Source organism: Amblyraja radiata, chromosome 8, assembly GCF_010909765.2.
Source record: "Amblyraja radiata isolate CabotCenter1 chromosome 8, sAmbRad1.1.pri, whole genome shotgun sequence".
Lineage (NCBI taxonomy): Eukaryota > Metazoa > Chordata > Chondrichthyes > Rajiformes > Rajidae > Amblyraja > Amblyraja radiata.
Window position 1 is genome coordinate 59701165 of NC_045963.1, and position 26715 is coordinate 59727879.

At 43.9% G+C, this 26715-nt stretch overlaps 1 protein-coding gene across 2 annotated transcripts; it reads left to right on the forward strand.

Annotated features, from left to right (window-relative positions):
* The first annotated feature begins 149 nt into the window (after window positions 1-149).
* pex3 (peroxisomal biogenesis factor 3) lies at window positions 150-24968 on the forward strand. 2 transcript variants are annotated; one of them, XM_033026043.1, is made up of 12 exons: window positions 150-282; window positions 1944-2075; window positions 2932-3013; window positions 5169-5212; window positions 8774-8898; window positions 11882-11948; window positions 15081-15135; window positions 16840-17008; window positions 19585-19655; window positions 21424-21546; window positions 22396-22492; window positions 24441-24968. In XM_033026043.1, the coding sequence occupies exons 1-12, from the start codon at window positions 186-188 to the stop codon at window positions 24531-24533; spliced, it is 1155 nt and encodes a 384-aa protein (XP_032881934.1). In that variant the 5' UTR covers window positions 150-185; the 3' UTR covers window positions 24534-24968. The 2 variants fall into 2 exon arrangements, with proteins under 2 accessions (XP_032881934.1, XP_032881932.1); XM_033026041.1 differs by lacking the exon at window positions 150-282 and adding an exon at window positions 289-588.
* Window positions 24969-26715: the final 1747 nt, after the last annotated feature.

The window sequence follows — 26715 nt, forward strand, 5'->3', positions numbered from 1 at the left end:
TGCGGGACGTACATTCCTGTTGAGGACTGTCCCCAACACTAAATATTTGCCCAAATCTGACCCCTTTATTGATTTTTAAAAAATTAGTAAGAAACGACACTCTCAATGTCGTGGTTGATGCTTAATTGTTGATTTACTCCCTTTTGTTGCGTGTAAATATTGGCAGGCGGAACGTTTGTCGGAGGATGCGGTTATTGGGCATTTGGGGGAATATTATGTTGTGGCGCAGAAAAACCCGGAGCTGGATTTTAAATAATCGCCGAATTTACTCCGGTTCACTCGGTAAATCCCGGTTGAAATTGTTGGGAGCAAATCCACCGATGTTTCTAGATGTAATCCGTAGTCGTCAGAACTGTGATACGTACGCACGGCCTGCAATACAGTCGGATCCGGATCCTCGGTCTGTGCTAAACCCGGAGCGGGGAGCGGGGAGCCGGAGCTCGGGAGCGCGGCGCCGGTCACTTCCGCTCCCCCTCACCGCGCAACCCGGCCACAGCCCCGCTCTGGGGTGCAGGATGTTGCACTCGGTCTGGGCCTTCGTCAAGCGGCACCGCGTAAAAGTCCTGTACACAGGAGCTTTGGTGGGAGGTGAGGGGGAGAAATACCGCGGCGGAGAGTGAGGGAGGGGGAGAGATAGATAGATAGGGATGATGGAGGGAGAGTGAGTGGGATTGGGGAGTGAGTGGAATGGGGAGACAGAGAGGGAGATAGAGAGAGTAGAATGGGGAAACAGAGAGTGGGTTAGAGAGAGAGTGGGGGATGGGGGAACAGAGTGGGTTAGAGAGAGAGTGGGGGATGGGGAGAGAGACTGGGATGGGGAGACGGATTGGACGAGAGATATTGTATAGGGAGAGAGTGGGATGGGGGAGAGAATGGGATAGGGGCGAGAGAGTGGGATGGGGAGAGAAAGTGGGATGGGGAGAGAGGGGGGGGATGGGGAGATAAAGTGTGGGATGAGGAGAGAGAGTGTGGGATGGGGAGAGAGGGTGTGGGATGGGGAGATAGTGTGTGGGATGGGGAGAGAGGGTGTGGGATGGGGAGAGAGGGTGTGGGATGGGGAGAGGGTGTGGGATGGCGAGAGAGAGGGTGTGGGATGGCGAGAGAGGGTGTGGGATGGGGAGAGTTAGTGGGAAAGGGGAGAGGGCACTAGAGGGAAGGGAGGAGAGAGTGGGGCGGTAGGGGGAGAGAGTGTGAGTGGTGGGAAAGGGAGGAAAGTGACAAGCCTTTTCGGGCACTTAAGAAAATAAAAATATTGATGCACTTTCTTGATCATTGCAACCATGTGAATGGACCAGGTTAGGGTATTGTAGGGTACAGATGCTTAGAAGCCTGAAACTGTCAACCATCTCTACAGCAGCTCTGTTGATGAGGAAGGGGTTGTGTTCACCTCCTCACTACCTTAGATCATCAACCAACCTTTCGTCTTTGACCTGGCTCAGACATTATTCCAACAATCCATCCACCACTCACAGGCAAACATTAAACACCCCTCTGCCATGGCATCTGAAAATTCTGCTATGTAAAACAGCACTGAGACCTAGATTGATATTTCAGATCGGATGTTGCATGCAGTCAAGCTGGAGTAGCAGAGAAGTAAATGTCAAATAACATTTGAACACATGCAGGCAGAAGGGATTTGTTTAATTTGGCAGCATGTTTGACACACAAATTATGGGCTGAGGAACCTTCTGTGCTGTACAGTTCTATGTTCAATTGAATAAAGAGATGAAATTCTCTTTTTAATGCAGAATAGGAGTTTCAAAAGCAGAATTAGTGCATTTCTATCAAGATGCAAACAAAGGTGCACATCAGAAATGTGATCATTGTTGAAATGTGATTGACTTCAAAGGTTTGGAAGCTTGTCTTTTGGGAAAAGTCAAATACTTTATATTGTTTTCATGTCAGATTTATGTCCTAATTAACAAGCTTTGTTTCACTCACAGGAGTGTACCTATTGGGGAAATATGCACAGAAAAAGATCCGGGATCTTCAAGAACGAGAAGCAGCTGAGTACATTGCACAGGCAAGGCGTCAGTACCATTTTGAGAGTAACCAGCGAACCTGCAACATGACAGGTAAAACTTTCTCTTATCCATGTTGTGCAGTTATTTCTTGCAGCCTGAAGGAATATAAAATGAATGAGTGCTTCAGAGTGCTTGCTGTATCTGTGAAACCAGCGTGGCAACATAGAGAGTCAATTTTGCAGGTACACTTGCTGCCAGGAGTATAAAAAAGCTGAAGTTTGCATTCAGATAATGTCAACTAAATATGTAGGTTGTTGACCATTGGTTGTGCTGGGAGACCGGGGACTTTTGCCAATAACTGGAGTTAGCGTAGACCACTCGCCTAAAGATGCAATACAGGATGGCTGTGGAGTGATTTCCAACTGGTTTGCCCCAACCATCAAGGAAATGGCCACCTTTTACATGGAGAGGTAACCCATTTCCACTTGATCTGCCAAATCCCAATACAGTCATGGAGTTGAACAACAGTGATAGAGGCCCTTCGGTTCTTCTTTATGCTGTCTAATGGAGTGTTGTGTTTCAAAACTGCAACTTACCTCCACATTCTTAAGAGCAATTAGGAATGTTCAAACAATGCACGTGATTCCTCTTCTGTATCCACCCAATAAATGAATTATTGGGGGGGAAAAAGCCCCTTAACTTTCATCTTGGCTGATAATGTGCCAATAGGTTAAAAACATAAGATCGAATGGCATAGGGGCATGACCTTTTTGATTGTTGTAGACATTACCGAAACTTATTATCCCGCAGGATTCAATGATAAATCGCAGTCTATGCCCATCACTTTTGACTTGGGTCAACCAACATTTTGAAGACATGCAGAGAAACATACCAACAGGGTGGGAAAGCTTTGTCATGATAAGTAAGGTGACTGGCACTTCATACTTAATTGTCTTTGCTTTAACAGTGCTCTCAATGCTGCCGAATTTGAGAGAAGCAATCATGCAACAGCTTAATTCAGAAAGTCTCACAAGTCTGCTAAAAAACAGGTAATATAGAAAGAGGAAAAACTTTTCCATGGTTGTTGTGACATAGCAATAATGGAACACTGTGTATGTGGAGAATTTCTGAGCCAGTACAATGTACTGATCAGATCTGGGCTGGCTGTGCGGCATGGTGGCGCAGCGGTAGAGTTTCTGCCTTACAGCGCCAGTGATCTGGGTTTGATCCTGACTACGGGTGCTGTCTGTACAGAGTTTGTACGTTCTTTCCGTGACCCCGCGGGGTTTCTCCAGGAGCTTCGGTTCCCTCCCACACTCCAAATACGTACATGTTTGTCGGTTAATTGGCTTAGGTAAAAATTGAATATGGTCCTTAGTATGTGGAATAATGTTAGCTTACTGGGATTGCTGGTCAGCATGGACTCGGTAGGCCGAAGGGCCTGTTTCCACACTGTATCTCTAATCTAGACTATAATTCTGGTTTCTGTTTTTGTAAAATCAATTGGCAAGCATTGCAGAAGTGGTGAGGGTGGTAAAAAAAAAAAGCAACAGGATGGATCCTAGGAGTAAAGGTGAATAACAAAAATATGTATTCTGTACAGTTGAAAGAAAAGGGAATGGAGACCTAGGATACCGGGTGGGAAGTGGCTGAAGCTGAGCACAAACCTTGGCATCAAGTGATTTCCTGAAATAGCCTGTTTTATTGCAGAAGGTTTAAATAAAAGCAGTTTAACGGAAAACCAAATCATGTCTATGACTATGAAATACTAATCTGGCTAGATTATGCAAATTTAGAATATTGCTTCAAGATATACATGGACAAGCACTGAACAGGACACCTAAATGTAAATGTAAACTTATGAAAAGTACGTTTAAGCAAAGGTGAAGTCACAAGGAACTGTAGATACTGGTGTACTAAACAAGGCACAAAGTGCTTGAGTAACTCAGCGAGATCAGTCAGAGATTAGTCTGAAGAAGGGCCCCCGCCTAAAATGTCATCTATCCATGTTCTCCAAAGATGCTGACTGACCTGCTGAGTTATTCCAGACGCCTTGTGTCTTTTCAAGCAAAGGGGAACTAATATCTGCAATGATTAGTGAAGGAAAGTCATGGACACTGGGCTGAGAGTGTTGAAATGAAATAAGGTGATGGCTTTTCCTTGCACTCAAAGATAATAATAATAATAATAATAAATTTTATTTATTGGGCGCCTTTCAGACATCTCAAGGACACCTTACATAGGTTAACAGGAAATATAAACATATAATCAGAATAAAATAAATAATAAAGACATCACAGAAACACAAATTAAAAACAGAATTCAGTCCAAAAACAAAAATCAAAAACACAATGTGAAGAGAGAGCAGCGGCAGCTAAAGCGCGCCAGCGCCCACTCTCCCTTCACGGCAGCCATCTTGGACAAAGACTAACAGGATTACCTTACAGACAAAAAATCATCCCCCCACAATGATACCACTGTGATATTCTGAAGAACAAGTTACACTTGACACTATAATGAAGAGCAACTTATTTTGACTTACTAACTGATTGCATCTCTCTAAATGTGGTGGCGTGCTAGGATACCCTAACCTCACTTGACTGAGTTGACGTATAGGAGGACAAAGACATCAGGAACTGCAGACGTTGGAACCTTGCGCAAAACACTGTCATAGTGCAGTGGCAGTGGCTATGTATTATTACGTGTAGGAAGAAATTGCAGATGCTGGTTTATACCGAAGATAGACACAATATGCAGGAGTACCTCAGCCAGTCACTGCAGCATTTTGTGTCTATCTATGCATTATTACTTGCAGTTTGTGTAGATTCAGCCTGCTTAAACAGGCTCATTGTCTGCCTGATCATCACAGTCACTACCAAAAGTCCAACTTCTAAACACGTTCCCCCATTACCAGTAACTCACCAAATAAAATCACAGCGAGGAGATGTGCAGCAGGGTCACCCTGGTGACAAATATTTATCTCTCCACCATAAACGTGAAATCAAATTGTCGATCTCATTCATCATTGTAGGAGCTTGCTTGTACAAATTGACAGCCACGATTCCTACATTATGAGAGTGTCTACACTGACTATTTAACTGGGTAGCACTAGTTTGACGTATCTTAAGATAGTGAAAGGCTCTGAAAAATTATAATCTTGCATATATTTTACCAATCAGTTTTGTTTTTCTGCCTCTTTTGCAGACCCGCTAACAAGTTGGAGATCTGGGAGGATCTCAGGATAATAAGTAAGCTTTGTTTCTGTTCTGCAATGCTTTAGGGTATATTGGGTGATTTTATGTGGTAACATGATTGAGAATGATTGTGAAGGATGTGTTGTAACAAATTCTCATAGACCATCTGCAAATATGCATGCACTGTCTCCACTTATCTCTCACCCCTCTCTTCCCTCCCCCCCCTTATTAATTCCATTAATCATGGTCAATAAACCCCAGCAAATTAGTTAAATGTGATTTTCCTAGCATAAATCCACGTTGACTGGTCAGTTCTATTCATTTCAAGGTAATCTGTTATTACATTTTTTATTTATTATATTCCATTCTATGACTGATGTTGGGCTAACTGGTTGGTAGTTTCCTGTTTATTTGCTCTCCTTCCTTAAAATAGTGGGGTCACATTTGTTGCCAACTAATTCACAGGAGCAGTTCCAAAATCCATAACATTTTAGAAGATAACTAGAGTTTTGACTTTCAAAGTTTTGTAATGTAGCTTATCATGTTCTGATGTTTTACCAGGTGTCAGACTTTCCAACTTCTTTAAGTAGTAGTGTTTTAATTGATTACTTTCCTTTGTCCTCTGTGAATAGTTACACAAAGTAATTGTTTTGATTCCTCTGCCATTTCCTTTTTCCCCATTAAATACTCTTGTTTTTGTAAGGGATAGCATACAGCATGGAAACCGGCCTTTCGGTTCAACTTGTCCATGCAGACTAGTGGGCACCCTTCAGTATTCATTCCATCACTCACCACACGGTCCAGCACCTTCAATGCCAGGGCTATCCAAGTGTTCATCTGGACACTCCTTGCATACTGTCAGTGATCCAGCTTCAATCACTTTCACAGGCAGGGCGTTCCAGCTACTTAACACTTTCTGCGTGAAGAAGGTCTCCTTCATTTCAACTGAAACTCTCTTCACCATTATTCTAAACCTCTGTCCTCTAGCTTTACCTATCTCTGATGTGGGCCAAAATTTAACCCTCATCATTTTACACACCCCTCTAAACCACCTCCACTCTATGAAGAACTGACCCAGCTTTTCCATTTCCTCCTCATAACTGAACTGCTCCATCTCAGGCAACAGCCTGGTGAATTTCCTTTTCACCATCTCCCGTGCTATCGCATCCTTCCTATAGCATGGTAACCAGAACTGCACCAAGGCTTTATAAAATTAGAAACAGTCTGAAGATTGGTCCCAACCCAAAATATCACCTATCCACGTTTAGTTTAGTTTAGAGATACAGCGCGGAAACAGACCTTCGGCCAGCAATCCTCACACATTAACACTATCATACACACTGGGGCCAATTTACACATACCAAGCCAATTAACCTCCAAATCTGTACATCTTTGGAGTGTGAGAGGAAACCGAAGATCTCAGAGAAAACCCACGCGGTCTTGGGGAGAACGTACAAACTCCGTACAGACAGCACCCGTAGTTGGGATCGATCCCTGGACTCTGATGCTGCAAGCTCTGTAAGGCAGCAACTTTATTGCTGCCCCACCGTGCCGCATCAGGTTCTCCAGAGATGCTGCTTGACCCGCTGAGCTACTCCAGGTTCCTTAGATTGCCATTGGTCTATGTCCTAGCCTTATCCTGGATTAAGCTTCACCTGTCCTTTTTTAACCCATTTCAAAATCACATTGATATCTCTTCACAGCCAAAGACAACATTCCACTCTATCAACAACTGCACAAATCTGTGCAATATCATCCACAAACATACTGATTTTGCCTACCACGCCCACATCCAAGTCATTTATGTACTTTACAAACAGCAGGGGTCCCAGTACTAAGTGTTCAAGAAGGAACTGCAGATGCTGGAAGATCGAAGGTACACAAAAATGCTGGAGAAACTCAGCGGGTGCAGCAGCATCTATGGAGCGAAGGAAATAGGCGACGTTTCGGGCCGAACCCCTTCTTCAGACTGATGGGGGGTGGGGGGGAGGGAGAAGGAAGGAAAAAGGGAGGAGGAGGAGCCCGAGGGCGGGGGGATGGGAGGAGACAGCTCGAGGGTTAAGGAAGGGGAGGAGACAGCAAGGGCTAGCAAAACTGGGAGAATTCAACGTTCATGCCATCCGGACGCAAGCAACCCAGGCGGAATATGAGGTGCTGTTCCTCCAATTTCCGGTGTTGCTTACTCTGGCAATGGAGGAGACCCAGGACAGAGAGGTCGGATTGGGAATGGGAGGGGGAGTTGAAGTGCTGAGCCACCGGGAGTTCAGGTAGGTTATTGCGGACTGAGCGGAGGTGTTCGGCGAAACGATCGCCCAACCTCCGCTTAGTCTCCCCGATGTAAATCAGCTGACATCTAGAGCAGCGGATGCAGTAGATGAGGTTGGAGGAGATACAGGTGAACCTTTGTCGCACCTGGAACGACTGCTTGGATCCTTGAATGGAGTCGAGGGGGGAGGTGAAGGGACAGGTGTTGCATTTCTTGCGGTTGCAACGGAAAGTGCCCGGGGAGGGGGTGGGAGGGAAGGGAAGAATTGACAAGGGAGTTGCGGAGGGAGCGGTCTTTGCGGAAGGCAGACATAGGGGGAGATGGGAAGATGTGGCGAGTGGTGGGGTCACGTTGGAGGTGGCGGAAATGGCGGAGGATTATTTGTTGTATTTGCCGGCTGTCCCAGTACTAATCCTTGTGGGGCACCACAGGTCACAGGCAATCAATTGCAAAAACAACCCTTTACCATCATCCTTTGCAAGCCAATTTTGGATCCAATTTGCTAACTTACCCTGGATACCATTTGCGCTAGACTCCCATGTGAGATCTTGTCAAAGGGATCCACATTTTCTCATCTGACTTTCCCCTTTAAAGTGTCTATGGAAGCTCTCACAATTTGTTTTTTTATTTGTCTTGCCAGGCTACCTTCATCTTTGACCTGAAATGTCCCCTCTATTTATCTTTTCACAGAGACTCTGTGACTTGCTCAATGTTTACACTATTTTCTGTTTGTGTTGCTCTAATTTTCCGTCTTGCCATTTTGATCTTTTTTTTTGCTGAGTTCTAAAATGTTCCAGATCGTCAGACCTACTGCTGTTTGTAGCAGCATTTTGTGTTTATTTGGTTTCAATTTAGCTTTAATTTCACTATTATTATTATTATTCACTATTACTGCTGAAAATTCCAACTATTTTTCTAAAGTTGTTGGTGAAGGGATTTTATCGACTTGAGGCTTTTTGCAATTCCGGACCCACTGTGATTGTCCATTAATTGCCCATGGATGGACAAAACACTCATGCTTTACATGTTTCAATAATTATTTTTTAAAGAATGCTTTAACAATTTGAGCTGTGGGTTTTTTTGGGGGAAGCTGATTGTGCAAATTGAGTCAGCTCATGAGGCAATCAGTGCTACATTACCACATACTCGTGAACTGATTCTGCCTTCACAGACTCAGAGCCTTGGTTACTGCTGCCCTAAGATACCAATTATGTCATGGTAAAGTTGCCCTTGAACTGATATTCTAATAGTTCAGTGCTGTATAGTTCCCCATTCTTGGCTCAGACACTCAGCCCTTTTTTTCTTCTCTGTTTCTTGTTCATTCACCCACTGCCCCTTCTTTTCCCGAGGTTTCAGTCGGAGCATCGTAGCTGTGTACAGTACTTGCATGCTGGTTGTCCTCTTAAGAGTCCAACTGAATATAATTGGAGGGTACATCTACCTGGACAACGCAGCGGTTGGCAAGAATGGCACGGTAAGTTGCTGAGAGAAACTGCAGAGCAACTTTTTTTTTAAATAAAGCAAACATGGATAACAGTGACCTACAACAAATAGAAAATACCTACAGTACACAGCAGATCCCAAAAGGGGCTAAATAGGCTAGCTACAACTTGCATTTACCATAATGAACTGATTCTAGCCACCTCACAGCAGTGTTGTTTGAAATATATTCACTTGAGATGTGAGCAAGGTAAGTGTCCAAATGCCTTGTTAAAGAGAGTGGTCTTTTAAGGATTGTAAGGGCAGAGGAGTCATTTAAGGAGGGAGTTGAAGATCCTGGGACCTTGACACTGGAAGGCAAGTGCTTTAATTGTGGGATGATGAATTTGAGAGGACAGCATTACTGTCTATAAGTGCTGAGATCCTCAGAGGGTCGTGGAATATGAGGGAAAAAAGCCCAGAAGAATTTAAAACAAGTATGAGAATGTTTACCTTTATCATGTTGGATCATGACATTTTGTGGAAGGTTTCAATGGACAGTCTGAATGCAGAAAATGGTGTTGCAATTTGAATGGGCTTGATGTGTATTTCCAGCATTTTGTGTTGCTTTGCAGTAATGATGGATGCTGATTGGTTGCACTTGAGGCCAGCATTTCACCCATGTTTAGGTATTGGTGCATAATACACTGAGAGCCTGTACAAAAAGAAGTCCTTCTATAACAACTTTCTTTTTTGTAGCATCAGGAATGACTGTACGATAGACCTGCTTCTGAGTATTAATGATGTTTCAGATGTACAACTCCTGCAGTACATCAATATTGCCATAAGGTGGCATCAGAACCCAGAGGACGGTAGACACATGTCATGAACCATACAAGTAGAGGTTCAGAAACAGAGCACAGACAAAATGTTGGAGCAGATCAGGCAGCATCTATGGAAGAAAATGGACAGATTACTTTTCGGGTTGGGATCTTTCTACAGATTTAGCTGAAGATTCCAGTTTCTGCACATTCTTGTTTCTCCAAGATTAAAAATATTATTTCCTGTGTTCCCCTCTGTATTGCAACGGTTGTAAGTGGCACTTACATTTCTTAACCTCGGAGCCGAGCATTCACAATCCAAACCAAAACTTGATTAGGAATCCACAATACATTCAAACCTAGCCCTGACTAGTCAAACATGCAAGCCCAGACTACTTTAGTTTTATTTACTTTAGACATACAGCGCAGAAACAGGCCCTTCGGCCCTCCGAGTCCGTACAGATCAGCGATCCCAGTACACTAGCGTTATCCTACACACGAGGGACAATTTACAATTTTTACCGAAACCATTCAACCTACAAACCTGTACGTCTTTGAAGTGTGGTCACGGGGAGAGCATATAAATTTTGTACAGACGCACCTATAGTCAGGATCAAACATGGGTCTCTGGCAGCAAATCTCCTGCTGCGCCACCATGCTGCCCATTGTTGAACTTGCAAGGACATCTCATAATATCCCAGGCATAGCGAGACGAAAGATAGACTTATATTGAAAACGTTGCTTGCCTGATATTACAGAATATCGGAAAGCTCTGTAGGGCCGGCATTGTGGTGCAGCTGTTGGAGCCGCTGCCTTACACACCTGTGCGGCCTTGGTGGTTCTCCCTGTGACCGCGTGGCTTTTCCTGAGTGCTTCAGTTTTCACTCACATCCCAAGTACATAGAAACATAGAAAAATAGGTGCAGGAGTAGGACATTCGTCCATTCGAGCCAGCACCGCCATTCAATATGATCATGGCTGATCATCTAAATTCAGTAAATTAAATTAAATTTCTTTATTTATATAGCACATTTTTAGTCAACTTGCATTGACCCCAAAGTGCTTCACATAATTACATTCACACACACAGGCAAAGGTGGGTGAAGTGTCTTGCCCAAGGACACAACGACAGTATGCACTCCAAGCGGGATTCGAACCAGCTACCTTCCGGTTGCCAGCCGAACACTTAGCCCATTGTGCCATCTGCCACCCGTTCTGGCTTTGTCCCAATATCCCTGATTCCGTTAGCCCTAAGAGCTAAATCTAATTCTCAAGAAGGAACTGCAGATGCTGGAAAATTGAAGGTAGACAAAAGTGCTGGAGAAACTCAGCGGGTGCAGCAGCATCTATGGAGCGAAGGAAATAGGCAACGTTTCGGGATGCTTCTTCAGACATTTCGGCCCGAAACGTTGCTATTTCCATCGCTCCATAGATGCTGCCGCACCCGCTGAGTTTCTCCAGCACTTTGGTCTACATCTAATTTTCTCTTGAAATACATAATAATTTATCACCAGTGAGAAGTAGAATCTGGAGGGAATTGAAGTAAATGTAGGGAGAGTAAAAAAAATGGGATTAACATAGGATTAGTGTAAATAAATGCTTGTTGATAAGGCATGGACTTGTTGGGTCGAAGGGGCAGTTTTCATGCTGCATGACTGAGCTAGCTCTCATGGGTGACAATGACCAAGTAATCCTTTTTATAGTTAACTACTGAGGGATGTATGCTGTCCAGGACCCCAGAGGAAGCTCTGCGCTCAGTTACTAAATAATTCTGTGGGATTTTTTGCATCTCTGTCGGGGAGTAGAAAGGTACATCAGTTTCACATCTCTTCTGAAGGATGGCCTTTATGTTAAGTGTGGCTCTCGCTCAGAACCACAGCAAAATGCCATTTTGCCGTCAAGTCTCTGAGGACTCCTTGAACTGATAATCTTCTGATTTGGAGACAAGACATGTTATTAGAAGAAATGAGGAACTACTCAGTCACAGCTAACACAGACTGCCCCCCAAAACAGTTTGTTCATCCTGTGTGGTGTTCTTGCTATGTGCCCATTGAACAGCACTTAACATGAATCTCTGAGGTGATTGATTGTACCTGGAGCAAGAAGGATATCCCTTCAAGGTGTTCTGACTTGTTCTAGCAGTGTAAATAGAACTATCACTCTGGCCTGTTGGCAGTCACTGTTACTGTGTCACTCACTTTGTCTCTTGTGTTGTAGACACCATTAGCACCTCCTGACGTGCAGCAACAGTACCTGTCCAGTATAGAGCACCTACTTGGAGATGGTAAGCATAATTGTTATTTTTGTCGTGCACAAAGCTTCCTTTATACCTTCAAGTACTAACCAAGATACAATGTCTGACACATTTCACGAGTACGCAAAGGTTCACTGTTCACCATCGGCTTTGGATAAAGATGCCCACAAATATACATCAGGCTCTGAGACATTAATTCACTCTAACCAGGAGGGACTGAATTCAATACTCAGATGTTTAATAACAGCACATGGAACAGGTTGATTGATCAGCTAGATTGGCAGATTCTCACACAGCAAAACTGGCGGTGACCCACTCTGCTCATCCAGTAGTTTTTTTTTTTTGCTGTAATTATCAGTGGCATTTGAGTCATTGCACTGACAGTAAAATAAAAATTGGGATTTATCAAAGGCATTAAATGAGAAGCTGAAATGTAAATGTTAAAAGCAAGTCTGAAGAAATCTAACATTGTTCAGAATGGGAAAGGTTATCACAGTAATTCTAACTCCATATGCAAATTAAAATTCATTTACGGCTTTAGAATTGTCGTTGGCTTTCCGGCAAGAGTGGTTCCCACTAAAAATGTCTCTGAAAACAAAAACAGTGTAGCCTGCAGAGCAGTAAATTGCCACCAGCACCAGCTTCTCTGTGTCATTGCAACCAGACCAAATGGATGTCAATATTGCAGTGTGATTTATTACCTTGTGGCGTTACTCTGTGGTCATCACATCATCAGGATGATCATGGAAAAGGATGGATGCCATTCTTTACTGGATCTCCTGGATTAAATAGCTGGCAGCAAGCCGAGAGTTCAGAATTGGATAAGGAACAGTGGCATTGTGGTTACATAACTGAAGGAATTAATTTAATTCCCCCATAGTGGATGAGGAATAGAAAAGCGCATTATTATTTATGCTAATCATGACCTCACTGGGTTGCCATTAAAACGCCATCTGAATTACTGATGTCCTACCTTGTCTTGACTCTGTCTCCAGATCCACCACCAATGTGGTATCTCACTACCTGTTAAAATGGTCGGGAGTAATTACGGTAGATGGGATCCCCTGAAACAATGAAAACCACATTCCATGAACAAAAAATATATTAAATATCTATAGGAACTCTGCGGGTGAGGCAGCATCTATCGAGAGAAGGAATAGATGACGATTCGGGTCTCGACCCGAAATGTCACCTATTCCTTCTCTCCATAGATGCCTCACCCGCTGAGTTTCTTCAGCAGTTTGTCTACCTTTGATTTTTCCAGCATCTGCAGTTCTTTCTTAAACACTTAAATGTCTACAGGGTGTTGCTCATGTTACTTAATGCCTGCCTGAGTTCTGGACCGTTGATCTCGCGACAAGAGTTTGCTCCCACCATGGCAGATGGAGAATTTTAGTTTAATTAAGTAAATTGGGAATTCATAATGACATGAAATTGCCTGAAGATCATGAAAGAGTCATACTTCATTCATGTTTAGTTTAGAGATACAGCACGGTAACAGGCTCTTCGGCCCACCAAGTTCACACTGACCAGCGATCCCTGCACATTAACACTACTCTACACACACCAGGGACACTTTTACATTTATATCAAGCCAATTAACCTACAAACCTGTACATCTTTGGAGTGTGGAAGGAAACGGAAGATCTCGGAGAAAACCCACACAGGCCACGGGGAGAACGTACAAACTCCATACGTACAGTACCTGTAGACAGGATCGAATCCGGGTCTCTGACTCTATAAGGCATTAGCTCTACCGCTGTGCCATCATGCAGGGGACTTTGTACTTGCTCAGTCTGATCGATGTACCTACCAATGTGGTTGACTCTTAACTGTCTCCTCTGGCAGTGACGAGGGATAATGCAGCCATTAGCAGAAAAGTACACATCCTGTGAATGAATTTTTATTTAAAAGCAAGCTGGCAAGCAGCTGAAGACTCATAATTTGGGACGTGAGAGAGGAAAAATCTTGTGCAGGGACACTGCTTCCTTGTGTTCCTTGCCAGTAATACAAATTTAAGATGATTTGCAAAAGAACCGTTGAAGTGAGGAAGATATTTCTTTAATTGAGTCGCTGTCATCACCTGAGTAGTGCATGCAAATTCAGTGAAGGGATTTGATATTATTTGAAAGAGAAAAGTGCTAAGTTTGTTGGGAAGGAATAGGCTAAACTGCACCAACTGGGTGGTCACTAGTGGTTGACCGATAGTCAGCATGGACTGCCTGGGCCAAAGAGCCTGTTTCCATGCTGTATCTGGCAGCAACTCACGTCATCTGTCCGTTCAAGCCCATTTGAGTTTGTTTAATTGACAGCATCTTTCCACTTTTCATGCTCCAGTGAGTGCAAGGCCTGTTCTCCTCAATCTCTTCACTTCGAGGTCAGAGTCTATATCTTGGTAAGAACAGGCGATGCCTGACTTGAACATTAACCATTGAACAATACAGCGCAAGAACATGCCCATCAGTCCATGATGTCTGTCGACCACAAAACCAATTTAAAAGAATCCTTATATCCCTGTACATGTTCTATGTCCTTCGATTCCCTGCCTGTTCATGTATCTGTCATATCTGCTTCTACCACCTCCATGGCAGTGCTTTCCAGGCACCTCCCACGCTGTTTAAAAAAAAAAAAAGTATTTTAAACTGCATCTTCTGGGTGCAGCGATGGGACTTGAGTGTCATGTGCACAAGGAAATGAGCCGTTCCCCCAAGGTGAATTACAAACAGGAAAGATGTCAAATAATACAGCAGGATTTAGATCAGTTACGGATATGAGAAGAGAAATGGCAGGTGGAATTTAATCCAAACAAGTATGAGGTGTTGTGCTTTGGAAGATGAATGTTTGGGGAAAGTATACAGTTAATGGCAAGCCTCTTAGCAGTACTGATGTACAGAAGAAACCTGGGGCCCACATCCATAGCTCCATGAAAATGGCTACACTAGTAGAGTTGTAACCAAGGCAGAGGAGATTAACTTTACATATTTGCACAGTCATTGCAGACCGAAGGGCCTGTTCCTGAACTGTGCCGTTCTATATTATATGAAAGCAACTGGTGCTGGGAGAGCTGCCTCCTGGCTCTAACACTTCACAGCAGCCTGTTTGTTTCTCGCAAACTTCTAATCGCAGTTTTGTTTTTTCTTCTTCCACCTAATTCTATTTTAGGTTTGAATGAACTTATAACAGTGGTGAAGAAAGCTGTACAGAATGTGATTGGAAGGTAAATGTCCTGGTACCTGCCACTATTCTGCTTAATTTTCTGACTATTGCTGAATGTAGACTTTTCTGCAATAGCAACTGCATTTGGTTTAACTGCCATGGAAATTATTGATTGGACACTTCCAGGCTCTGATGCGATTTATTTATTGCGCACATAGCAACTGATACTATTCCCTTTCCTGTTAGCATATTACAACGTAGGTGTGCTACTGTTGTGTGGGAGCGGTCATTCATAGAGGGCTTGGGATGGGGGAAGGAGGGGTGGGGGTGCAAAACAGAATCTGAAACCATCAATGTACAAGCACATAGCTCCCTGAAAGTAGCAACACATGTAGATTGAGTGGTAACTAAGGTGTGTAGTATGCTTACCTTCATCAGCCAGGGCATTGAGTATAAGACTCAGGAAATCATGTTGCAGCTTAATAAAACATTGGTTGGACCACATTTGGAGTATTGTATGCAGTTCTGGTTGCCTCCTTACAGGAAGGATGTAGTGGCTTGTTTATCAGGAAGTTGACTGGATTAGAGGGTATTGGTTATTAGGAGAGTGTTTAAGAAGGAACTGCAGATGCTGGAAAATCGAAGGTAGACAAAAGTGCTGGAGAAACTCAGTGGGTGCAGCAGCATCTATGAAGCGAAGGAAATGGGCAACGTTTCGGGCCAAAACCCTTCTTCAGACTGATGGAGGGTGGGGGGTTGCAGTTAAACCAAATGCAGTTGCTATATTAGGAGAGGTTGGACAAACCTGGACTGTTTTTCTCTGAGTGCTGCAAGTTGAAGAAGACCTGAAAGAAGTATTTTAAATTATAAGGGCCATAGACAGTCAAACTTTTCCCCCAGGTGGAAATTTCAAATACAAGAAGGCATATATTTAAGGTCAGAGGGATAAAGTTTAAAGGAGATGCACGAGGCAAATATTTTAGACGCAGAGCGGTGGGTGCATGGAATGTGCAGCCAGTGTACAATAGTGGCTTTTAAGAAGCTTTTAGTTAGGCACATGGGATTAGTTTAATTTGACATTGTAGGCCAAAGGGCCGGTAGTTGTGCTGTATTCTTCTATGTTATGTGAAATAGGTTATGGTAATGCTATTCTGGAATTCCACTCAGTTAGGCTCACTACAGAAACCATTGTTGCTGCTCCCAGGCTACGAGCGTTATAATGTGCACCTTTGGCTTTGCATACCTGCTTGTATTCCACAAAGCACATCGTTTTAGCAATTGCTTCACAAAAAGCACATCCAGGCAACGGTGGAACAAAGATTTATGAGCATAGTAGCTAAGAAACGTGTGGCATTGAGAAAGCTTGAGCTGTCTGGGGCTGCAGTGAAGGCTAAAGTTGAGGTAATGCAGGGCTTGGGTGGGTTGGGGTGGAGGAAGGAGACAGAAACCAGGATCTGTGACCATTCACAAATCCTCTCAAGAATTCATAGGTAACATATTGCAGAGGGCAGAGAGAACATGAAACAAGCACATGGGGTTTAGGTGAATAGCCTGTAAATTATGTAAAGTGCAACGGAGTTATTACACAAGGGAGAGAACAATACAATATTATGATTGTGCAGAGCTTGAGTATCAGTAACCGATCTTTTTGGTTGAATGTCCTGCTTTTGTGCCGTATTTGCTGTGATCGAGTCGTGTATTCACTGGCTTTGTTGTGCCTATGATGCAGTGTGATTGCTAATGGCCAACCCATTTCTCCACACAGTTTGTCACTGAAACAGAGTGTGTCGCTGCAAGAGCTGGAGAAATATCTGGGTGAGATCCGGGAACAGGTGGAGCATCCCTGCAACTCCAGTGAGTCCGTGATAATCGCGAACAAATCCCCATTGTGTTGGTATTTAATTCCCGATGAGGAAGCCACCTTGACCTCCCAGGTAAGGCTTGATTCTGCAAACAAGTCTGCTTTGCAATTGAGTATCACTTGTGGCACTGATTACACTGAAAAGCATTTCCTTGCCCTCATGCTTTGTCATTGGGCATTACCCTTCCCAACTACCCTGAGCCTTCCTGGGAATCCTTGACCTGTTGCCAATTTCCCAGCACGATGGAAGGAATTCCCTTAGAGTTTAACAGTACGGAAACAGGTGCTTGGAGCCACCGACTGTACCAACTATCGGGCACCTATTTTATTCTCCCCACATTCTTACCAAGATTATAAAACTCGCCCACACACCAGGGGCAATTTATGGCAGCCATTTGACCTACCAGCCTGCATGTCTTTAGGATGTGGCTGGAAACTGGAGCACCTGGAGGAAACCCACACAGTCACAGGGAGAACATACAAACTGCACTGGATATCAGGATTGAACCTGGTTCTCTGGAGCTGTGTGACAATGGCTTTACCAGCTGGGCCATTGAACACTCACCAGTTGTGAGAAATTTGAATTACTAACCTTGATTAGGCTAAGGATTGCTCTGTTTAACTTGCCATCCAGCACCAGAAAGAAGTGCCCTATGATATAACTAAAAGGTAAAAAACAAACATTGTTTAAGATTTGTCCCACTACACTGGTGTCATCTAAAACTCACAAAACTGAGTTAGAGCAGCATTTGGCTACACAGTTATGGGAGTATTGCATTTGGCCTAGGTATGCCTGGTATTTTGTTGGCTGCAAAATATAGCCAACAATGGACAAATGGAACAAGAACTGTTCCAAACCTATGCTGGCACCACTCCCCGACTCTTTCTCTGCTACATTAGTGATTGCATTGGTGCTACCTATGGCAGATGTACTGTGGAGAGCATCCCACATAGATGCATCACATCTTGGTGTGGTAACTGCTTTGCTCAAGACAGCAAGAATTTACAAAGAGTTGTGAACGCAGACCAATCACACAGACCAACCTCCATCACTGCACTCTCTACCTCTCCCACCTGATCACCTCCACCAGTGGTTTGGGAAAGCAGCCTCCATAGTCGGGTACCACTCACACCCTGGCCATTCTCTTTATTTCTGGTTCCTGCCAGGCAGTCGACTAAATAAAAGCTTACAAGCATGTAGCACAAGATTCAAAAAGAGCTTCTTCCTCACTGTTCTCAGACTCTTAAAACGACCCCTCATATTCTAGGAATCAATTCCCAGTCTTCCAGTGTACCTCATTACTGTTTTTGCATTTGTTTTTCATCTGCACTTTATCTGTAACTATATTCTGATATCTGCTTATTTTCTCTATGCACTATCTGATAATACTTGTGTAGTATGATTTGCTTGGATAGCACACTAAACACAATTTTTCACTGTACACAACATTTCTTTTTCTCGATCTCTATTTCCATCTAAGGAGCCAAATTATCTACTGACATTTACTATAAAGCCATTGATTCCCACAGTTATCTTTATTATGAGCTCCCATCTGGTCTGTTGCAAGTGTGCCATCACTTTCTCACAGTTTCTACCTCTCTGTCGTGTCTGCTTCCAAGATGAAGTTGTCTGTTCCAGGATGTCTGCAATATCTTCCTTTTCATAAAATGTTGCTTCCCTTCTACTGTGCCTGATGGAGCCCTCGCTCATGTTCTGCAATTGCCTGGATTTCTGCTCTCAACCCTGCAACCGTAGGAGGCGCAACACTGGTCCCAACACCACCTCTGTTACCAGCATCCAGAGCCCTAAACAGCCCTTCCAGTGGAGACAGGGGCATGCATCTCCTCCAACCTCATCCAGTACTTTTGATGCCGCCCCCTCTGCATCAGCGAGACCAAGCATAGCTAAGCGACTATTTACAGAGTACCTGTGCTCTGTCTGCAATGTCCATTTCGAGCTCTTGAGTGCAAAGCACTTCAACACCCCTTCCCATTCCCACACTGATCTGCCTCTCCTCGGCCTTCTCTCAATGATTTTCCCAAATTCTGTTACCATTCCATGCCTTCAGATTTTAGAGATACAGTGCGGAAACAGGCCCTTTGCCCCTCCCCCATCCCCCCCGAGCCAATTAACCTACAACCCTGCACATTTTTGGAATGTGGGAGGAAACCGGAGCACCCAGAGAAATCCTAGGCGATCACAGGAAGAACATACAAACTCCGTACAGACAGTATCCATAGTCAGGATCAAACCCAGGTTCCGGCACTGTAAGGCAGCAACTCTATCACAGTGCCACAGTATTTACTTTATACCCAGTTAAGCCTTTTGCACTAAGTCCCAGTCAATATTGGGGAAGTTTAAGTCACTCTGCGCCACTGTGCCGCTATCACCTGGTTCTATCTTATCATCTGCCACCCGCTGCCTCGCAACCCTCTTTCTCTTTATACTGACTATGCGTTCTCACTACTCAGTCCTGATGCAGGGTCTGTTGACTGTCCCTTTGCCTCCATAGATTCTGTTCAATCTACTGAGTTTGCTCAACAGTTTTTGTTTTTTTCTCTCTCATTATTTGGAGTTGGTGTGAGCTGAAGAGCGTAGTTTGATGCACAATTTATTACAGGAATTTCTAAATCGTTTTCTTCTTACAGGCTTCTGGTTTGACAGAAAAAGATTTAACCACCCTCAGAATTCTTAATGAAACCAGAGATATGCTGGAAAGGTCTGTATGATAGAACAATGAAAAGAGCTAGACGTTTCTAGTCTTGTTATATTTATATGTGGCTTGAGGGAGTTACTGCATTGGTGCAGGATTTGGAGGACCCCACCTGAAGGGTGCTTGAGAAGGGATATTTGTGTTGGCGACAGTAATGAGGAGTTTCACTGAGTGTTTTTTTTTGTTGGAATAAAGCGATGGTCTTGTGAGGAATGATTGAACAAGTTATGTTTCTGTTGATTCGAGTTTAGAAGAACAAGAAGTGATCTCATTGAATTGTAAAGTTCTGGGTGGGTGTGTTTGACTGGGTTAGATATGGTGAGATGGTCTTGTGGAAATGTCAAACTGGGAAATATGCTTTCAGATTGAGTCACCCACGTAAAACATAGACGAGGAGGAATATTTTCTGTGGGGGTTGCAATATTTTGAAATACGGTACTCCAGGGAGCTATGGAGGTTGAGACATGCAAGGCCAAGATAGCTCAAAGTATTTATATGGTGGAAAAAAAGTACTATGAGGAAAAAGAATGAAACTAGAGATGAAGCAAAGAGCAGATCAGCCATGATTTCACTGAGTGGAGGAGTAGGTTTGGGAGGACATATGGCCTTGCCTCTGGGCCTGTTGGAGATGGGCAATAAATGCTGGCCTTGGCAGTAACAATCGCATTACGGAATTAATTTGAGAGACTAATGCCTTTAACCTAGGGGTTTTGGGGTGGGGGGGTGGGCGACACTCCTAGCTGCTTTGCTGGAGCCCAATCAGTCTACATTTGGCAGAGTTCAGATAAGGAGCTGAAAGGCAAAACGTTTGATGAAGGAGATAGATTTTAAGGAGCACCGTGAAGGAGGGTGAGAGATGGAGGGAATTCCAGAGCTTATGGTCTTGACAGCTGGAGGCACTTTGTTAGTGGTGGAATAAATAAATTTGGGGATGATCAAGGGTGGAATTTGCAGATCTCAGAAGGTCATGGTGCTTGTGAAGATTATTATGTTGGTGTTTAGAGGAGACTTGTAGGGGTAGTGAAACGTTAGACATTCAAGGAATTTGAAAGATGTGAGGATTTTCAAAATGGGACATTTCTTACTCAGAACCAGGTGTGGGTCTGCTCATACAGGACTGATGTGTAAATGGATCTTGGCGTGCCGTGCATAACCAGCTGCGGTGTATTAGATGCCCTCAAGCAATTGGGGTGAAAGAGTAAGTAAACTGAGGGAAGCCTGCCAGGATTGTGTTGGGAGAGTTGCCTGTAGAGGTGAAATAACCTACTTTTCTTTCCTTGAAGTGTGTGTTGAGTTGAAATAGAATCACTTGAGCTCAATTGACGAATGCCCTGCCAATTGTTTTGGGCCTGTACCAAGGTGATTAGGAAGGCAGCACGAAAGTTTCCAATACCTAAATAATTATGTTCTGTTAAATGCACTATGTAATTGGCAGAAAAAACGCTTTCTTATAATAGTTTCTGATTTTAATAACATTTTGCATGTAAAGACAAGATTTAACTAAATCTATTAATTATCCTATGATAATGGCAGAATAATTAAATTTGGGGATGATTAAGAGAGTGGAATTTGCAGATCTCAGAAGGACATAGTATTTGTGAAGAGTATAGTTGGTGTTTGGAGGAGACTTGTAGGGATTTGGAGGGAACTTTCTCAATTCCACTCCTCAGCGATACTTCTATCTGCTGCATTATCACACTGATTTTTACTGTTCACTGAATTATAATTACCACAATATGTGATTGTTAACTGTCACTTTGTGTAAATGTTACAGCACAGACTTCAGCACAGTTCTAAATTCCTGTTTGAATCGAGGATTTAGCCGATTGCTGGATAATATGGCAGAGTTTTTCAAGCCTACGGAAGAGGCGATGACTCAAAATGGAAAGATCAACAGGTCAGTTTGTCAATCTACAGTATACACCTCATTTGTTGTTAAATATAATTGTGACTAATTCTGCAGAGACACCTCCATTCAAATCCTTTTTGCAAAACAAATGAGCAGTGCTAAATTCTTATCAGTATTATTCTCCATTCTGGGCATCCTTTCCTAAAGGGTTGGAGAAGGCACTGATATGGTTTGCAGGAGTCTTACTGGAGATGAACAATTGTGTGTAGAAGTTTGTATTGCCCTCCTTTGAGCAGCAAATTTGGGGATTTTAAAATGAAGTGCCCAAAATCTTGAGGCATTTTGATGGAGTAGAGGTTTCTACTGGCTTCAGAATCAATAACCAGCGGGCACTGATTTAAGGCCCTGTCCCACTTTCCCGAGTTACTCACGAATTCTCCCGAGTTTTCCCCTTGATTCAAACTCGGAGAATGTCCGTAGCGAGGCCGTAGGAGTCCATAGATATGTTGTAGCGGCTCGTAATGTCAGCCGTAGGTACTCGGGGCATCGGGTAAGTCGGGACGTTTTTTCAGATTGTTGAAAAATGACCATGAGTAAAAAAAAATTTCCCCGAGTATCTACGGCTGGCTATTACCGTAATTCTCTAAGTGTGAATCAAGGGGAAAACTCGGGAGAATTCGTGAGTAACTCGGGAAAGTGGGACAGGGCCTTAAAAATGATTGGCAAAGAATCAAAGGGGAGAAGGTGAGTGTTTACAGTGATTTGCAATGAGCTGGACACAATTTCTGCAAGGCTGTTAGGGGCATGCACTGCACTTGTTACACCAAGGTCCATTGTAGCATTGATTTTGCCAGGAGACTGACCTTTCATCTTACACCTTTTTCCCCAACCTTGCAGCTTATCCAATGCTAAACTTCCCCTCGCAAAGATCATCCCCATTATTAATGGGCAGATACATTCGACCTGCAGCGAGACTCCTAGCCATTTTGTTCAGGTGAGTAACAGCTGTTTTTGTGAATTTTTTTGCTTCTTCAGTCCCTACTGTCTCTTTGCTTTAATAGTTTACCCAGCACAGCTTGCCAGCTTCTCCCCTTCATCTACAAAAGTGAGTTCGGTATTCTGACTGCTCATGCCCAGGTCGTAGGTCACTCGAGAAAAACATTCTTGGCAGCTAATGTGCTGTGTGTATACAGACCTGCGTTTCATCCATAGTCAGGATCGAACCGGGTCTCCGGCGCTGTAAGCACTGTTGAATTGCTACTGGAGTTAGCGATACTATTTCTCCCTTCTCCACTAGTCCATGCAGAAATCTCAGGAGTGACAATCTAATGAATCACAGTCCGGTCCCCCTCAGCCTGAGTGTATGGGTTCCATTCTCACACGGGCTGCCCTCCCGGGTTATACAGGGTTATTATACAGGGGCGAACCACGCACCCCTCTCCTGAGTAACCCCAGGAGGCAGATTTGTGAGTGGAGTCTCACTACCGTCCCCGTCCCCTCCCGAGTGTCCCATCCCTGTTCGGGGGCGGCCGGAGATGTCCAGTATGACCCTGGACTGACGGGACACTGGCCCGGAGCAGTGGTGGCCCCAGGCTTACAGCCAGCGCGAAGAAGAAGCGCTAACTCCAGCTCGACTCTGCTCCAACTCCCGAGGAACCCGTTCCCCGATGGGCCGGGGACCATCAGCTGCACCTCTTGCCTTATCCAGTGGCTGTCGGTTAATCCCCTAGGTGCCGGCGAAAGCTGAGCACCAGTCATCAACGGGGATACATACAAAATGCTGCACTAATTCAACGGGTCAGACAACATCTATGGAGAAGGATCACGACCCGAAACGCTCCCTGTTCCTTCTCTCCAAAGACATGGGGGTATGTTCTGTTTCAGTGTTCTACTACTCTTCTACATCCTTCTATGCCTTGCCTATTCAAGAGCCTATCGTTCCCCTTACAAGGAGTGATTGCATCTGATTCCAGTCCCCAACTCCCCACTCCCTGGCAGTAAATTCCACATTATTAAATCTCTGCGAATCAAATGTTCCCCTATAAAACTCCCTTTTTTTTGATACCTTTACATCTACACAATCTTTATCTCTTCTAGTTGTATCTACCTGCATCAGGTCGCACCTCTGCCTCCTTTGCTCTAGTGAAAAATACCCTAGCACAGCCAATATTTCAACATAACCCAGGCAACATCCTGGTGAATCTCCTTTATACTCTCCCAGCGCAATCACATCTTGCCTATTAGAACTGCAAACGTGCGACCTAACCAGCGTTTTCTAAAGATACAATATTATATACCAACTTTTAAATTCTATGCCCTGACCTAAGACAGTAAGTATGTCATATGCCTCCTTTACCAACCACCCTATATACCCGTGTTGCCACTTTCAGTGAAGTGTGGACTTGCACCCACAAATCTCTCTGTTCCTTCGCATCCCACATTTATTGTATACTCGACCAAGTGGGACTCGTTGGGTCCCTGTCACACGGGAGGCCTGCTCCCCCAACGCAATATTCTACCACTCGCTCATAGCCTGTAACTGCGCTGACGTGGCAAAAACTTGTAAAAACGTAGGTTCAATGTGAACGCATCTCACTCTCGCTCTTCAGTCCCCTATTTACCTCCTCCATTATCCTCCCTCTCCCCACCCTCCCCCAACTCTCCTCTGCTTCCTCCCCTCACCCCCTCCCTCCCCTCCTCTCTCTTCCCCCTCTCCTCCTCCATTACCTCGCCATCCCTCTTCCTACCCCTATCCTTCATTCCCCCTCATCCCCCAGCACTCCCTCCCCCTCCTCTTCACCCTCCCTCCCCCTTCTTCTCACAGTCACTGATGCCTGTCTGTGTCTCTGAAGACCTCTCTCTGGATGCTTTCTTGGGCTAAATGGGTGTGGGTGGGTGTGTAAATGCAATGTTGCTGACTGTCTGATTCGACTTGTGTCCAGGATCTGCTGCTGATGGACCAGGTAAAGGACTTTGCTGCCAACATCTACGAAGCATTCAGCTCCCCCCAGCAGCTGGCAATGCGAATCCAGTGAGCAAGTGAGGGGCAATTGAACCCAACTTCAACTCTTGCCTGTCACGGCACAAATTGTTTGCAGCTCAGATCCTCTCCGTACAGCAGAGGCGTGTGCCTTTCATCAACATACTGTCTCTAATGGCTGTTTGCCATTGTCTTTTACTGAATCTTACTGGAAACAATTGCATTAATATACCTGTAAATATTTTGTACCAACCTGTTATTTGTATCGGTGTACTGTACATTATAAGCTGTATAGATTGGATCTGGGATTGTGGGGTTATGTATTTTTACTGCAGTATGTGTGTGTGAGCATATATGTTTCAATCTAGATTGGAATATACTGCTGGGTGGCACCCCTTTGCTCTTATCATTTTGGTTTCTTAATTTTAGAAAATACTTGTTCTAAATTTATTGTACAGCATTAAAGCACTAAGGACATTTTTAATCTCAATTTTTTTCTGATTCCAGTGTATGCAGAGACCAAACAGTGCATGATATGTTGTTAAACTCATGATTACAGTATGGCAGACTAGTTCGCAATTTATCAATTGAAACTAGTAACATTGGTGGAAACAAATAGTTGTATATCCAGGAATTGAAGGTTTATGGGGAACTGGCACATAAGAGATTTGAGACCATTATAGATCAGCCCTAGTTACTTTGAAGGGTGGAGCAGGCTTGTGTTTTTGAAACAGTACAGTGCGGTTTGTAAGTGATTTCCTAGATCACGTGAAAGAGCCATTTTAATGTGACAAGTAACAAATTACATATTTCGGTCTGCCAACTTCTTGAGGATAGAGCATGCATGTATTGGGGTCTTGCTAACTCAGAAAATGCACCCCATTTAAAAATAAAATGATTACTACGTTACCTTCCATAGATTAACAGATAAAAGGAGCAAATGTTACCAGAAACTTGAGACACGTGTACCTTCTTCCCGTGTCACCTTGCCCTTCCCCTTTCAGCGCTCACAGCCAGAAAACATTCAGTCTAGTCAGATCATCCATACAGCCACTGGAAGTTCCTGTGATTTGCATCACTGTGATTTTGAAGCTTAAGCCTTGTTTCCCTTCATAAGGACTGGTGTGAGGTGCCAGAGTTGTGGCTGGTGCTAACTAGGGAAATAATGTACAGGGTGCATTACATTTGTTTCTTGTTAGTCATGGGATATCATTGATTGAATCTCTCCCATTGTCATGGGATGCACGATAAAGTTATAACCACACAGAAGGAAACAGTTTTTCCGGTCGAATTTATGTGGGCTCTGCACGCAGCAATCCAGTCAATTGCGTTCCCAATCCCTACCTTTGCATTCCCAATCCCTAAACATAGAGTCAATCATACAGCATGGAAGTCGGCCCAAATCATTCATGCCAACTAATTTGTCCGAATTTAGTTGATATTCCTCTAATCCTTTCCAATCCATGTACCTGTTCAAATGTCAATGGAATTTTCATTTGAAATTAATGATCATCTTTGCTTCCACCTCGACTGGAGGCATGATCAATCGCCATGTAATGAAAGTTCTTCACCACATCCCCTCCGCCCGGCTTCAGCTGAAATGTTGTGTTCAATTCTGGTCAACACTTCTTTGAAAGGATATAAAGGTGACAGAAAATAATTAAAAGAATACCTCTATATAAGGGATTCGAGTTGTATAATCAGCGATCATTCTAAGACAATTGTGATTGTCCTGGGGCCTTTCTGTAGGTCTTGAGTTGGCTGAAGAGGCCAATTCTGGAGCAACAGACTTTATTGTAGGGATGTGCTAGTGGTGTATTCCTCTGGTTGGATGCCTGTGCATGACATCTTTCAACATGGGGAGACTGGTGCACAGACAGCCACAGACAGTCCTTGAAAGAGACAGACCCGAGTCCAAATGCTTGGACTCCATGATGTTTGGGAATCTCGCCCTGCTGCAGTCTTCTCTCTTTGCAACCCTTGTGGTACTCCACCTGCTTGCCAGCCACCATACTCCGCCTGTTTCACCGTTGAAGTCATCTTCTTGGCTGCGTGTCATCAGGAACCTTCCTCTCTACCTGCCTGCCACGGGTCACTGGCATGATTTAAATCACAGGATCTTAGGCACATGCAAGTTCTAAAGGCTGCCACTTTGCCGTAGTGGAGAAGAGATACAAGGATAGATTAGACAGGCTGCAACAGTTTTGAGAAAAGAAGGTTGTGGGGAGATTATGAAG